Source organism: Pterocles gutturalis, unplaced genomic scaffold (assembly GCF_000699245.1).
Source record: "Pterocles gutturalis isolate BGI_N339 unplaced genomic scaffold, ASM69924v1 scaffold10058, whole genome shotgun sequence".
Lineage (NCBI taxonomy): Eukaryota > Metazoa > Chordata > Aves > Pterocliformes > Pteroclidae > Pterocles > Pterocles gutturalis.
Window position 1 is genome coordinate 8,975 of NW_010123044.1, and position 16,203 is coordinate 25,177.

The 16,203-nt window shown below is 40.0% G+C and overlaps 1 protein-coding gene across 1 annotated transcript in view; it reads right to left on the minus strand.

Annotated features, from left to right (window-relative positions):
• Nucleotides 1-8,316: 8,316 nt before the first annotated feature.
• The window catches only part of LOC104464906 (sodium channel protein type 5 subunit alpha-like), a 33,423-nt gene continuing 25,536 nt past the window's right edge, over nt 8,317-16,203 (minus strand). The window contains exons 20-25 of the mRNA XM_010077755.1: nt 14,397-14,675; nt 13,718-13,771; nt 12,285-12,426; nt 11,568-11,668; nt 10,878-11,148; nt 8,317-9,503 (exon numbers count right to left, since the gene is read on the minus strand). Of these exons, the coding sequence (XP_010076057.1) occupies nt 8,317-9,503; nt 10,878-11,148; nt 11,568-11,668; nt 12,285-12,426; nt 13,718-13,771; nt 14,397-14,675 (2,034 nt within the window). The remainder of the gene's footprint in view (nt 9,504-10,877; nt 11,149-11,567; nt 11,669-12,284; nt 12,427-13,717; nt 13,772-14,396; nt 14,676-16,203) is intronic.

Below are 16,203 nucleotides of genomic sequence, written 5' to 3' on the forward strand. Positions count from 1 at the left end.
ATTGTTTTTAGTGTATAAAGTCCATATTAGCTTGTCTCATGACTGACCAAAAAAAAACCCCAAAACCAACAAAAACTAAAGTCCCATAACGTTGGTTTACTTCATGATTTTAGCAGACAAGGTCCTCAGCTGATATAAATGGACTGAATACCATCAAATTATACCAGCTGAAAGCCTAATTCAGGAATTGCTTGAAGAAAAAGTGGGAAGAGTTTCCCAGACAAATTTAAAATTAATTAACAGCTGAAATTGACTTAACTTCTGGGTGATGGTGGGTATTACTACACTTTTTCTTGCTACTGTGCTGTAGTTCCCTCATCCATTGAGGCTAATTGCCATATGAACCTGAACATTCACCAGCTGCTTTTTCCCTGAAAAAGAAAAACAAAACGCACTCAAAGATAAGTCTCTGAAAACTTCAGGGAAGAACAGGGGGAAAAAAAAAATTCCGGAAGGAATGTATTCAAATTGAGTAAGACCTTTGTCCTTAGATAAATGAGGTAGGATAAATTGAAGTTGTATTTCGCACCTGCTACATGTAATGCAGATGGGAATGGGTGCTGAGCAGCCAGGAGGGGCTATTTGCAGTGTCCCTCCCATCCCACCAGCATCAGTGGAGCAGCCTACACGTTCTGGTGTCCACAGTTTACATCAAGCATCCTGCTCCCTGCCTAGAGAACCTGACAAATTCACTTCCAGAAGATTTGCCTGCCCCCCAGTGTGTGATACAGTATGGTCAAAGCTAGCGGGAAGAGCAGTGTGAAGGAGAGGCGGACATCCTGACCCCCACCAGCCTCCCCTGGCTGCTCACCATCAGTGGGGCAGCAGAGCTTGGTGATGCATTTTGTAGCAGGACCCAAAATAGGTCTTTCTGGTGGCTGTTGTAGTGTCAGTCATCTTCCCAATTTGTAGCACAGCCACATCCTGTCCTGCATAGGCTTTTTCATGGGGGTTGGTTTTACCTGTGGAGGCATTTTTAGCTCAGGAGTGAGCCATATGTTTCTCAAGAGCATTATAGTGGTTACTCTTGCCTGTGATTGGCAAACACAGTTGCATGAAAGGGAAAGTTTTGTCATCCTCCACTTCTAATTAAATGTTTTAATCCTGCACTCAACACCAGACACAGTGAAACATTAAAACTGTCGATGACTTATGACATACACAGGGTCTAACAGACCCCCACATCACTGTGCTGTGCTTTGTTGATGCCATGGCAGGAGCACAGCTAGGGTTGAACAAGAGCACACCGAGGTTGCTCTGCAATTGCGTATCAATGGAAATGCTGTCATGGCATTACATGTGGCTTAGCACCGTTTCCTGAATGACAAGGTCACTTCTCTCCTCTGCCATTCCCGAGTCTGTGGCAGGGGATTGCTCCCATGTTGAGCACCAATGTAATATCACATCAGATTCCCAGTTCTCATTTCACAATAAAGCTGTGATTCACACAGTGAGGAGAAACTTGAAATATGACTTGAACCTCATTGAGGTAAAAGATCTGCCAAAAAGACGAGCCCGAGTTGTGAACCACATTATGCACATCACTGAGAGATGAACTCCGGACCTCGTTGCCCCAGGGACTCTAACAGCCAGCAGTGGTTTTAGCCCTTGAGAAGTGCCAAACCAGAACAAGGGAACAGATCTATTTGACATCTTCCCCATTTTGGGAGGCTCTAGAAGCCATATGAGGAGACATTTTCATATCACCAAGCAGAACAACCTAAACCTGAACTAAAACAAGTGCTCCCTGTGTCAGGAAAAATGTTTTCTTTCAAGATTGTTGATTTGAGGGGAGAAAACAAGAAGCAAGCCAAACATTCCCAGGTTACTAATCTCATTAAGAGGTTTGCTGACCCGGATTGAATTTTCTCCTTTTAGATACGTGAAAGCATAGCATCAGTTCCATTCCCCCCTCAACACACTAACATAGGTTAAAGCTACCACTGGAGCAACAGCAAGGCCACAGCCTCTCCTCCCCATGCTCCTGGCAGATATCTGTTCTTGGGGCCGGCTCACACTCATCCCAGCCCCTTTCATGGCACACGGTCATCTCCTCCCCCCAGGGAGTTTGACACCAGGATAAAACATCAAGGTACCCCAAGGCTCACCAGGGTAGATGAGTCACCTCCTGAGATCTTTACACCCACAGAAGATCACATCTTACCCCAAATCATCCAGTCCCATTAAATCCCTCTAAGCCTTCTTCCAGTTACTAGTCTTCAAACCACATTTTCCCCCAAAACCAGCACCCAGCTCCCGTATACCTCACCTTGCCAGAGCCAAGACACCCTTCTTTCCCATATTCACCTCTTTCCTAAGCAATCATCTCCTCCCTTATTTATTTTTTCCCTGATTGTTTATACCTTGCAGCTGGCTCCTGATGGCTGAATGGGTTAACTCTTTCATAAAGCTTCTGACAGTTGGTTCCTGCTCCTCAACTCCCAGGAGAGGGAAAATTGGCTGCACGCTATCAGGGCTATAATGATCATGACAGGAAGCAGCTATAGCATTGGTGGGTCACATATAGGAAGATGCTGAAAAGAGCCAGATTATTTGATTCATGAGACTAATGCCTGTGTAAAATGCTTTAAGAGGTCATTCCACTCACATTAAAATAACAAATTGAGAGGTGATAGTGAATAAGTGCCTTCATTTAATGAAAATAGCAGGTACTAAAGAACTTTTTAATGTAGCATTAAAGGTATATCAAGAACCAGTGGCTTGAAGCTGAAGTCAAGCTAATTTAAATGAAAAGGTAGGCTTGTCATTTTAAGTGTAAGGCTAATTAACACTGAAACAAATTACCAGGTGGTAGACATTTTCCTTCATGTCTTCAGGTCAAGAGCTGTAACCCTAGCTGGACAACTTATTTTAGTCAATGCAGCCCAACCTCACCTGCAATGTATTTGTCAGCCTTGAAACCTGTGTTTGCAGTTCCTTGCCATGGTGGCACGACACGTTATAACATAGCGACCTGTACGAAGGTCTCTCAGTTGGTTTCTGCTCATACTATCCAAAAGCAGACCCTCTGGATCTGTTTTTCATGTCAGCTTGCACAAACCTTAGTTCAATACCTGTCCAACAAGCTTCTGCATCTATTTGCCTGCAATTATATTAACACTTGTCCTGCACATAACTTGTGAGCATGCCAGCCTGCTCTGCTACACCCTGTCCCCTCCTACCAAAGTTCCTTTGCACTTGTTGCAGGAAAATCTCTTCCTACCTTCTGGTGTTGCTGTCCCAACATGTGTGAGGTCTTAGTTAGGGACCATCTCAATCGACTGGATGGGATGAGCAAACACATTTTGGATGACTGGATCTTGCTGTTCTGGAGCAACTTGTGCTTTGATATCAGTATGGGTGACGAATTGTCTAGGTACATTTTCCAGCTTTCCTCTGTGGAGAGGCCTGGCCCGTAGCCATGGGATCATGGAACGCTTGCACAGGGAAAACTCACCACAGAGAAGCTGCACCTCTCCTGTACACTCAGAAGGAAGGGTGGCTGATGCAGGCTGTATTCAAAATAAGCATTACTCAGTGCTCTGGTTTAACCCTCGCTGACATTTATTGCCCTCTTGGAAACAGTCACGTCTCTCCTCTCGACTTTCATTTTGCAGGATTAAACAAGCCAGGATTCCAGGCTCTTTTCTAAAGCCTTTCTAATCCTTTGTCTGTCATAGAAGCTCTTTAATTCTTGTTTCATTTGTATGAATTTTTGTTCGGCATCATTTACCGATGCATGCATGGGTGCAGATGCAGCCTCACCTATGCCTTCCCATTGCATTCGCACATCCCGCACTCCATGGACTGTGTCTCAGCTGACAGATCTTCACTCGCATTTCTACGTTTCATGATTGCATCACATTACACATCACAACCATTCCGTTTCAGGAATATATCCAGCTCTTTGCAGTGCTCTGCTGTTTCTATCACCTCATACCAAATATCCCCATTTGGCTCCCAGTAGAGGACTTTATACTTTGCCTTATTACATTTTGTTTATCAGAATACCAGTGGATAAGAGCTACCACATCCTTCTTCCTTAGTGAATAGATTTCAAACCTATTTTATTCAATTTTCCACTTTCCTTCGTCTTTCATTATTTCCCCTTCAAAATGTGTTCCACAGCCCTGCAACATGCTCAGTTCAGATTTAAAAGTCTCTGATTGCTTGAATTGCTTATTGCCTCCTTTTCAAATACAAGTATTACATTTGGGTTGGATTTGGTAGATTTTTTTTCTCCCCTCCTGCTACCTTTCCTGATTTGACAGATTCTCACAAAATCCTTACTGACTGACCTGCAGTTTCATGTGCCAGTTCCCAACAGCATTTTTGAAAAGGGGTTATTCTGGCCCCCAGCTGCATTGCTTTAATTCCCTTCTGTGTTCAGCCATGGATGTGCTCACATTTCCATTCAAAAATTTCATGTCAACTAAAGAAAATACAATCCCATATTGAATATCGTCTTCACTGAAATTGAAGGAGACTGTATGGTCTTCATCATATATATAGTGATAGATTGCCTTTAACCGCAAAGCTGTCCAGAACCTCATTTTAAGCCAATCCCACATCTTATTTATTTTTTCTTCTTCTTTCTTACATAGCCAATGAGTTATTTATTAGTGTTTCAGTTTCCTCTTCATCGTCTAATTCTCTTTCACACTGGAAATTCTCACTCATTTCATTTTCTCACCTTTAAACTGTAGCTTTCTTTTAGCACAACCCTTTCTCACACTCCCTCTAAGCTCTCTGCTTGCTGTTAATACTCTTTTTTGAGACACTTATTTACCTGTTTAGGTTTCAATCTCTATAGTTGAGATAGAGGCCCCAACTTTTTTTGCACTTTGAACCTGTTATTTTGATCTAAAACCACTAGGAGGAAGCATTCAACAAGTTTCACTGTCCCATTGCAGATCCCAGTCTTCATTTTATGAAATTCAGAGAGTTTCAAGCAGGAACCAACGCATCTGCCGGGTCACACATGCCCTTGAATGTGCCACAACACATAACCCCTTGAAGAAATAGATGACTGTTCACCTTTCAGTCAGCCTGGCTCCTCTGCTCCTGCTGCAAAGTGGTTCCAAGGCTCCATCCTCTGAAGAACAGAAGGCACTTCTAATTTCCAGGGTAATTTTTTCCCTGACTATTCTATTTGTCTTTTAGACATTTCTCTCCCTAGCTCCTATTTTCCCACTCGCTTTACTTACTGGGAGTTACAATATACCCTCTCAGCTGTTATTTCTAGGCTGAATCTATTTCACAACATAGTTTGTTATTCATTCTAGTATTGCTTCTCTGCACTTGATTCAGTTTTAATTCACAGCTGTTGAATCACTAAGATATCTGGCAAAGGGAAGGAAAAACTTCTCTTTGCTTTAAAGTGTAACAGGAGTTTTATGCCATACAGCTCCAATGCTTTGCCCAAGAGCTCAGAAGTATTGAACTAAATAATCAGCATGGCACCATCACTAGATAGTCTCAATGGTGCAGTCTGGCTTACGTTACAGGTCCTGATTTTTGCTGAAGAAACAGGGGGTTTTTTTGTTAGTTCCACATAGTCTTTATTTTTTTTCCCCTTTAACTGTTTTGACTGGGGAGCAAATATTCAAGGTCTTTCCTTTACTTTGATTTCCTGTGAAAAATGTTTTGCTTTCAGCAGTGAAATCAAGCCCACTACAGAGGGGTACAGGTGTTCTGCTGTTCTCATGTCCTTCATTGCTATGTTTGTTGTGCTACATCACTGTCAAAGGAGTAGACAGAAAAATCCTGTTATTGGGCTGTCAAAGGGAAGAACTCTCAGCCCTCAAGTTTTTGCTGTCTCTATTAATAACCTCTTTAAAAATGCAATATTTTAGGTTAAGATTTGTAAGTGATACATAGAGTATGGAAGAGACAACTGTTGAAGAGACCAGGCTGTTAAGGCAGTGCTCTCAGAATAGTAGCTAAAAGGGACCAAAAAGACGTCAATCCATCTGGAAACAAGACTGTATGCCGCACAGCCATCACAAGAAACTAGGATTTTGTTATAGACATCAGTAGGATCCAAAATTAAGAAGGTCCAGAGGAGAACCAGAAGGGTTAAAGAACATGGCAAGGGGCTTGCCTTCCCCAAAATGGTATCACCTTTACCCAGAGGGCTTTCTGCAGAAGGTAGAATTCACCCTGGGGGGTACTTGCTCTTTCTTACACCAACAAACAATTCACCTAAGGCACCAAATGATATTTTGCATCTGATCTCCTACAAGGGTGGATCTCTGACTCAGCTTCAGGGTGGCCTTCCCAGACAGATGGACTTCAGTGAGGCTTGTATTCAAAACTAATTAAAGATGCTATGATGGCTAGGAGAAGCTAAGAGAACACCACAGATAAAATTAAAAGCTATTATAAATATGATTTATTTGCAATCAGTGTTCAGACAGTATTAACTGAAAACAGTTTCATTGTTAAAGTGTTATTTACCATTCATAGTAAAAGAGAAATTCTGTTCAAAGACCTCACAAGCTGAAGAGACGGAAAAGCAAAGAGGAAGGTGACACAAGACAGCACATATAACAGCCACCGTAGAGAAGGGACGTTGAAGGAGTAGGCAGTTTGCTGCAGGTTTTAAGCGAAGGGTACAGGAGGTTCCACTCAGTAGCAAAACTCAGTTTTCTTTCTGACTGAAATCAGTGTGGAGGGGAAAGCTCACCCAAGCCTTGCCAGAACCTGCCAACCCCGACTACAGCCTCCTTACAACTAAGAAAAATAAAAAGCACCTTACGCTGACTCGCATGTAATGTGTTTGAAGTTTAAATAAGAAATTAGAATGTCAAGTGTAATTTATTATTATGTCTAGTGCATGACAAGGGATATCACAACAGTCATTAGACAGCAAAGTTCATCAGCTGAAAGTATCTCCAAAGCACATGTACAAAGGACAAAAGGCTCCGTATTGTTTGGGCATGTGTATTTCTGAGAAGCCCAAGCTAGTAAGGACATGGAGAAAGATACAGACCTCTGTAAGGAAAATGCGGTGAAGATCATGAGAAACAATGTGCACACATATTTTCATGAGAAGTAGAGTTTATTATTACCTCCTTACTCTTATGTTAACCCCAGACCTAAATGCTTCATCCAAGATTTCCTAATTGTCCACATTGCTCATACTTTGGTTTCTTCCAACCTTTGCAGGAGAAAACTGGTCCTCCTATCAGAGAAGCAGAGGCAGAAGGGGGAAAGGCTCCTACCACCGACAGGACACATCTACCTTAGGCCAAGGCTTCACGCTATGGCCGTGGATGACGGTCACCACCATGACCAAGGGCAGCTCCAATGGGGCCCATGTGACGCTCCCCAGACTGGGTTTCTGATGTCATCTGAAGTGATGAGGCCGATTTCTCCGCAGTGGAAATGCGTATTTGTGTCTCTCTTCTCTAACACATTGACAAGGAATGGACTTGAGCATGCAACATAACCATTCTCTGAAGTTTGAGGAAAGTATGTAATGAACACAATATGTTACGGAGGGACTGATAGACACACAGCATGGCTGCCTTCTCCTCCCTGCCAGAGGAAACTGGGTTGAAAAAATAATCCTCACAGACAAAATATAAAGCCAGCTTTTACTCAGCTCAGTACAACTTCTGTAATAGTAAGAGTTGCATTTGTTATTTCATTAAGCTGCAGTAACACAACTACAATAGCATACATGCCATGACTTATTCTGTAAATTGATCATATTGGAAGAAGTCCACTACACTGTGACATTTGTGGATCATGCAGTGGCTGTGGTTGTGGTACATCAGTCCCCAAACATTTAAAAAAAAAAAAAATCAGCACCCATTTGCTTAACAGGTTTATAATGAGAGTATCAATTAGGGACCGACTAAGGGTAAATTTTAGCTCCTTTCCTTTCAGCAATTTATCTTAACACTGACATTCTTTTCCTGTTTTCCAGTAGATCCATGGCTGCTTGGGCTTTTCTCTGCTTCTTGGAGCAGGGACAACATCAGCAGATGTTATCTGTCCCTGCTGTGAATACGCCACAGCAGACAAGTACCGTGGGACCTGCTTTGCAGGGCGGTGCCCTTGATCAGATTCAAAACCTTCCAGAGCTTTTGTCTCTGCATAGGTAAATACTGAACAAAGCTGAAGGTAGAAGAGCCAAAGGCTATGATTTAGCAGCTACCACAGCTAGATGTTCATGCCTAGCTATGGTTAACTGATCATGATCAACAGACTTTGTTAAATAAGGAGGCTTCCTCAGCTGATGCATATTTACAATATCAGCTTGTGTGAACATTTTAAAATATTCTTAACAACATTGTTGCTGATGAACTATTTAATATCTGGAGATGTAATTTCTCCATTTTCAACCACAAGATTGCCACTACTGGCTCTTGTGACACTGTCATATGATGGAGGAAAGGATGCTGAGGACAAAGTTTCACAGTTATCCAGACTCCTATGGTAGTGTTCAGCCATCATAGATGCAATAAGTCCTGCTTTTTCTGGAGCAGCACCTCCAAGAGTGTCATCACTGCAAGTTCTGTGATGGTACAGGTAAGAAGCCTGCTTCATGGAGCGCAGGAGCCGGTGACTCCTGTAAGCACGCTGGATAACAGTGGCAGAAGCTTCTTCTTGTCTGTGTCTGAGAGTAGTGGAGATTGGCTCGTAGGATTGTTTGGATGGATTGGCAGCCATGAACTTCTCCTCCATTTGTACTTTAAGAGTATCCATCTCCCCAGAATCTCCTAACACTCGTTTGGTAAAAGCAAACAAGATATCCAAGCAGTGGATCCTATCTCCACTGACCATAGGCAGGTCCATTGCTATCAGCTGAACTTTGTTTGGTTTTGGTACACGTAAAGGTTCAGCCAGAGCATCTGCAAAGTCTGAAAGTGCAGAGAAAGTTATAAACTGAGTTGCTTCAGGATCAAACTTCTCCCAGATTTCATAAAAGATGTCAAAGTCATCTTCCCCTAAAGGCTCTGTACTTTCCTCGGTAGCAGCATTGAAGTTCTCCATAATAACAGCTATGTACATGTTTACAACAATGAGAAATGAGATAATGATGTAACTTACAAAATAAATAATGCCTATGGCAGGTTTACCACATTCCCCTATAGTACCATTTATGTTTGGATCACAGTACGGTGGCCCAGTGTTTAAAATTGGGCTGAGAAGACCATCCCAGCCAGCTGACGTGGTGATTTGGAAGAGACAGAGCATGCTGTTACCAAAGGTTTGGAAGTTGAACATATCGTCAATGCCATCTTCCATCTTCACATAGGCAAAGTTAGCCATGCCAAAAATGGCATAAATGAACATGACCAGAAAAAGCAAGAGGCCAATGTTGAACAGAGCAGGTAGGGACATCATTAACGCAAAAAGCAGAGTTCGAATTCCTTTGGCAGCCCGGATGAGTCTCAGTATTCGTCCAATCCGAGCTAAGCGAATGACCCTGAAGAGTGTAGGTGGTATGAAATGTTCAAATGTTTTACCGATGTCAGAAAGCAGTAGGGCTAAAATGGAAGGGACCACAATTGGTTAGAATACCACATTTGTGCTTAACTATCAAGTAGGACAAAATGATAATATCTGTACAGTTGAAAAATATCTGATGTGTGTGTGAACACCATTTCATAAAAGTTAGAGTTGAAAAAAAATAGCTGTAGAAGTCAGCAACTGTGAGCTACATTTTTCAGTCACCAGAAGACAGTAGTCATGGCAAGCACCTTTCTGTGCAGTACTTCAAAATATCCATATCAGTCAACACTTGTTGACTGATGGTTTTCTTCAACACTGGTTGTGTGAATACTTCAGCAGGTGCAGATTACCTATTTACCTTTTAAATTTTACTTCAAATACTGACACTACAAAACTAAACTAAGAAAACAAGATGTAATAATAATCTCATGGACATCATTTAGATGATATAGTCAAGATATGTATAAGCAAACTCAGTGACCAACATAGAAGTTGTGCCTGTCACTCTGCTATGGCTCTTAGTTCATACAGGGACATAGCTACACATGGATGTTATTTTATGTTTAGTTTGCATGAAAAAGTGACAGGTCTAGTAATACTAGAAAATATTTGCTTTTCTAGGTTTAGATGGTTTGGACACATTTTTCTGAATTTCCACTCCAGGAACTTAATTTCTCAAGGAAGACCCATATTCTTACTGGAATCTTACCTAAAATATAAGTCATACTAAAGAAATGAAATATTTTTTCTTCCCCTAAAAGACTTCTGCTATTTTGGCAGTACTGGCCCTAGGAGTAGTTAAATTGGCAGAAAGCTCAAATTGGCAGAAGAGCTCTTTACCCCATTCTTCCATTGCAATCCCTTCAAATAAAAGCTGTTACACAGTGTGAACCCTTATTTTCAATCAGCTATGCCTGAGTCTCCAGAAACTGAATTCCATAGTCTATAATCTAATTCCAGTCTTTGTATTCTCTATACATTTCAATCCTGTGTTACAAACACAGATGACAAAACCTAGCAATTTTTATCTGATCTAAGATTTCTTAGTTGGTACTAAATCTGTAACATGAAATTATCACATAATGGGGTACTGGTATGATGGGTTATTCATTCTGTCTTTCAGACTAGGAAAAAACAATCCAAAGAATCATTATGAAAGATTTTACATAACACTTGGTTGGGGTTTTTTAAAAAAAACTTATTAAAAGAGAATAGCAGAAATTTTAAAAAATCTTATTTCATATTATTTTAATATAATCGTGGTGGGTTTTCTAGTTCTTTTTCCTCAAGTCTTTACAGTATCGATTTCCATTTCAACATGCATTTGCAGTTGATAAATTTTAATTATTTTTTTCAGAAAATAATAGTAATTGGTTTAGTAAAGAAATTGTCAAACCAATCTTACTTACCAATAAGTGACATGATCACAACAACTAAATCGAATATGTTCCAGGCATTTGAGAAATAGTACTGCCTCAGAGCCACCAATTTCAGTACACATTCTGCAGTAAAGATGGCAACGAAGAATATATTGATTTTCTTAAGGATGTTAGTCTTCAAGTCACTTTGCTCAGAGGTTTCCACCATCATGGCGAGCATGTTAAGGCAGATGAGAATGATGATTACAACATCAAAGGCCTGGCGTGTCACAATGTCAAAAAGGAACCCTTGGTATCTGTTCTAGAGGAAAAAGATATATCTAGCATCAGTTATGGAAGTAGGGAGTACTCATCCATACCTGTTTCTAACAGCTCCAATTTTTATGTTGCAAAGTCACTCAACTATGCTTAAGTCAGATAAATTTGAGGAAGCAGAATCTAAAAATGACATTAAATATCCCTTCCCATCCTGAAGTTTAATCAGTCCAAGGTGAATGTAAAACCCAACAATATTTATGCAGATAACTTAATAAATAATTAACCTGTAAAGTCTTTCAGTGCAACTTTTTGGTATGGAATTGACTTTACAGCACTCGCTGAGTATTGGTGTAAAGACAGTATAAGTAATTTGTATGTTTTATATAAACATATACATTGCTCAGTGAATTAAATTGCACTTTTGCGATACATTTTCCTTTTGAAGAATTCAGACAGTATTACCAGTGGTCTTGGAATAGGTTTTTGAGGTTTCTTGGATCCCAGCTTTTTCATTGCATTGTAATATTTTTTCTGTTCTTCTGTCATAAAGATATCTTCTCCACCTAAGTATATAAAGAAATGTCACTGTTATTTGGTGAGAAAGCAGCACTATTGTAGTTACAAAGTCTAAAACACTGGAAATGAACATTCCTTCCTTTTTCACACCTTGCTGGTACTAGCCCTTTTCATAATGTGTAACTGTGTCCAAAAAAAGAGAGTGGCAGCAACCACGCATCCACAGAGCAGAAGTCCTGGAGTGACACCCATGCTCAGAAAATATAGGACCTGCTGAAAACCTGGACAGGAACAAACTTCCCTGGTCTCCAGCATCCTGGTCTTGTTCCATATCCAAAATACTTCTGAGAGCATCTGTAGGAGACCACTTTCTAAATAACAAGTCTCCTGTTGTGCTCACTTCCCAAAAAGGAGCAAAATTTTACAGGGCTGCAGGGAAGATGTCTTTGCCTTCGATATGTCAGGAAAGAGCTGGGTGTTCAGGTTACACAGGAAAATAAAGGAGGAAGAAACTCGCCCTGGGTGTTACTTCTGCTAACTTAATTATTAATGCTCTTGTAAATGCCAGTAGAAGTTTTAGATTCTGTGTATAGCAAGGACCTTGTTCTCTAAAGATAGCATTGCTTGAGATATAGTAGATGCCTGGGAGCACAACCAATATACTTATCTTTTTCTTTTGTTGGTTGAAGTTGTCAATAATAACACCAACAAAGAGATTCAGGGTAAAGAAAGATCCAAAGATGATGAAGTTCACAAAGTAGAGATACATAAATAGACTGTGCTCCATTTGCGGCTGCTCATTTTTCTGCAAGATTGAGAAGCAACATGAAAAATAACCAACAAAAACATGGGCTCACTTTCGAATAATCTTTGGATTTGATTTGAGGAGGAATTAAGATTTAGAGCCCTAGTTCTAATTCTGACAAAACTGGTATAGTTTAAGACTGCCAATAATAGTTGGTAACACCTGAGAGATAAACAAACAGAAAATAAGGCTCAACATAAGAGTACTACAAAATCTTTATACTAAGACAACTTGTTAATTTGTTTTCTTTTACAATATTTGTTTATATAGTTTCTGACTAGATCATTGCAGAACAGGATAATTTAATTCATACGACATTGAACATATTTGCACTGAAAAAACTTGCAGAGCAAAACTTGGTCTTTGACTAATGGTGAATGAGGTTTACTTTTATTTTAAATTTATTTTTTTTCACAAAAGATGATTTTTTTTTCCTTTTCAAACCTGACTTAAAATCCTACTATTTGGAATTGATTGAGGCCCTACTAGATTCAATAGAAACAGTCACTGAATTGGACATTCTTGACATGATTTTCTCAAGCATTTCAGAAGCATCAGTTCTCTTTCTTCCAATAAGAACAGGAGCTGTAAATTGCTCGGTACTTGAAAAATCAAGTAAACTATTTAGAAGCCTAATTCCAAGCTCTTGTTAAAAATCTTGGCCTAGACATGTTTGTTTCTTTTTAGCAAAAAAAAAACTTCTACAAAAACAAGAACAGAACAAGAAAAATAGTTTTTTGAATTGAAACACACACAAAAAAAAACATTTTCATATATGGTTACTCATAAAATTATTTGATTCTTTTGAAATCATGATGAAGTTAAGATAGCCTCTTCATTTCAAATTCTTTGCATACAAAGACATACTACGTCATTCTGTATAACATCAGATGATACTTTTTACAAGGCAACAACCACCACTGGCAATATAAACAGTAAGCAAAATAGTACTAGTGGTGTCTGACAATGTATTTTAAATGGTTGTTTATTCACAATAGCTCAATTCTTGATAAAGATTGGTTTTATGTTTTGAAGTGGTCTTTATGTCACTGTAAAACATTCATCTCCAAGCTTGAGTTTCATAAAAGAAGATGTGTGATGGTAGGTGTCTTCATGCAAGTGGGGACTCTCAACTCCCCCACTAGGTGATGGACAACCAACTTATTAGTCGAGTCAATGTCATATAAAGAGGTTCTCAGCTGACCAATATAGATATCAAGGGTGATACCATAATGCTTTTGCAGAAAGCAGTAACATTAACAAAAATTATAGTTTGCATATAGTGACTGACCTCTCGTGAATCTACTGCTGCATACATGATGTCCATCCAACCTTTAAAAGTTGCCTAGAGTGAGAGATTATGGAAAACACATTGAACTTTCAAGGTTAAAATCTTCACGTCATTTACAATATCCAAACAACAATGACTGAAGAAAGACATTTTGATGGGGTAAAGCACATAGCACCAAACCATGACTTTAGGTAAACTTGCCCTTGATGTATGTGTGGCATTCTCAGCCCTGTCAGGATGAGAAAGCTTGCTAGGGTGGGATGGAACTTCTTGTCCCAGGATGACAACAGGGCAAATGTTCACTAGCATGGGCTACTAACGGCCTTACAACCCTCATGGCTGAGTAATTCTGTATTAGAGAAGATTGGGTCAGAATTTGCCCCAGACTTCTTCTGAGGTTGACTCCAGCTCTCAGGCTCAGTAACATGCTGGTTGTTGAAACAGGACTTGTCCACCAGATGCTAACTTTATCACCTGGAAAATCACAACAGGGTCTAATTTATCCCTCTTTTTCCATTTGTGTGCACAATCAGCACTGGTGTTTGAACAGCCAGTTACAAGGGAAGAGCAGGTTGTATGGTACCACTATTTTCCATCACCCACAGAAATGAGTTAGAAGCTGGCAGGAGGTCAAACCCATCTGACATGGTGCTGGCTAGTGAAGGCAAGCAACACTTACCACCTGAAGGAGAGCCAGGTAGCCAGAGCCAACATTATCAAAGTTGACTTTAACATTGACCCAGAATATTTTTCCTGTGTTATTATACATTTTACAGTCTGTTATGTCATTGATTGAACTATTTAATTCTGAATCTTCTTCTGTCAGATTGACACATTTCCCAAACTTCCCAGCAAAGAGGTTCACTCCCATGATGCTAAAGATGAGCCAGAAGATGAGGCAAACAAGCAGAACATTCATGATGGAAGGAATGGCTCCCACGAGGGCATTGACAACCACCTTGGATGAAATGGGAGAGGAAAAATACACTTAAACACAGATGGGCTCAAGTATCTGCTCAGTACAATAAGCAGTCATTTAGTCATCTCAGCAAAAAGAAACCTAACATTTTCCATGTCAATAGTAGTTACAGCGGGCATGGGTACCTTGAACAAAGAGTCAAAGCTTCATAGTATCTCTTAGGATTTCAAAGGAGTGGTTAATAGTTTTGGGGCTGCTGTAAGCCCCACAAGTATACTACAATGTGAGTCCATTCTTTTTGATGACTTCCCCTGGGTTTTGGAGTGGCGGGAGACAGTATACTACAATGTGAGTCCATTCTCTTTTGACTACTTCCCCTGGGTTTTGGAGTGGCGGGAGATCTCTTGTTTGTTTTAAACGTTTATAACACAAAATTTCTGAACAATTCATCCATAAGCACTAGTGCAGAGGACTATATTATTAAGACTGTAGCAAGTAGTTTTTAAACGGACCAGTAATAACTCTCCACTAGTGTTTTGTTAGATATATTATTTTTAGTGGATTATGATTGTGTTTGGGGTCTATAACCATGAGCTAGATAGTTTTTCTGTGCCAGCTGCTGTACAGTCACACAAAATGTCCATGTAGGTTTTAAGTGCATGCTGAGACATAACAGATGGCTTCATACGATGGGGCAGTGTAAGGAGAATATAACTTTGATTTACACAGAGAAGACAGTGAACTGAGCAGTCAGGTTGCAGAGAAGAACTTGATGGACCAGAAGAAAAATTAAAAAAGCTTAGTGAAGGTCATACACATTCTGCATAGCAAGACAATATGTATGATGGTACCTGCTTCAAAATTGATTCCAGAAACAGAAATTTTGACATTAAATTAACTAACAGAATATATCAATTTATCTCTACCTTCACAGTGACAAGATTGTGATTAGAGAGCTTTTAGCCTCACTTCCAGAAGACATCCAAAAGCAATCTATCTCAGTTGCGCTGAGGCTGCATTCCCATGCAAACGTGTGACAGCGGTGCCATATGTATTTCTATCACCCGTTTTCACACGTCAGAGTATATTACATAGACCTGACTTTTGCCCAAATACCCATGGTTATCATAGTGTTTCACACTGCAATGTACGGATGTGTTTTGCGTCTGGCTAAGGTAGTCCTTCTCTGCATTTGCACAACGGTAGGTTTGTAATTAAAGTCACATCCAGCAGCTTCACATTGTTCCAAGTGCTTCTTTGATGGAAAAAGGCAGCAAATATTCTACAGACAAAGACTCCTGGTCTTTGAAGGAAAAAGTCTATTTGGAGCAATAGTTTGACCAAAGTACCTCTTAATAGTCTAATGCTTTTTGTAAATCAATCCAGTAAAAACTTGCAGAATGGAGGTGATTCCTTCCTCTCAATTAGCTTGCTGTCAGACTTCAAAAGTGAGAATTGTGCTCACAGTTTTTATTCTCTATATTATTTTTTGGCAATCTCAGTGAGACAAGAACACAGGAATGACTGAGCAGCAGTGGAACAAAGTTCTGCCTAGCCTGGTTTTAGG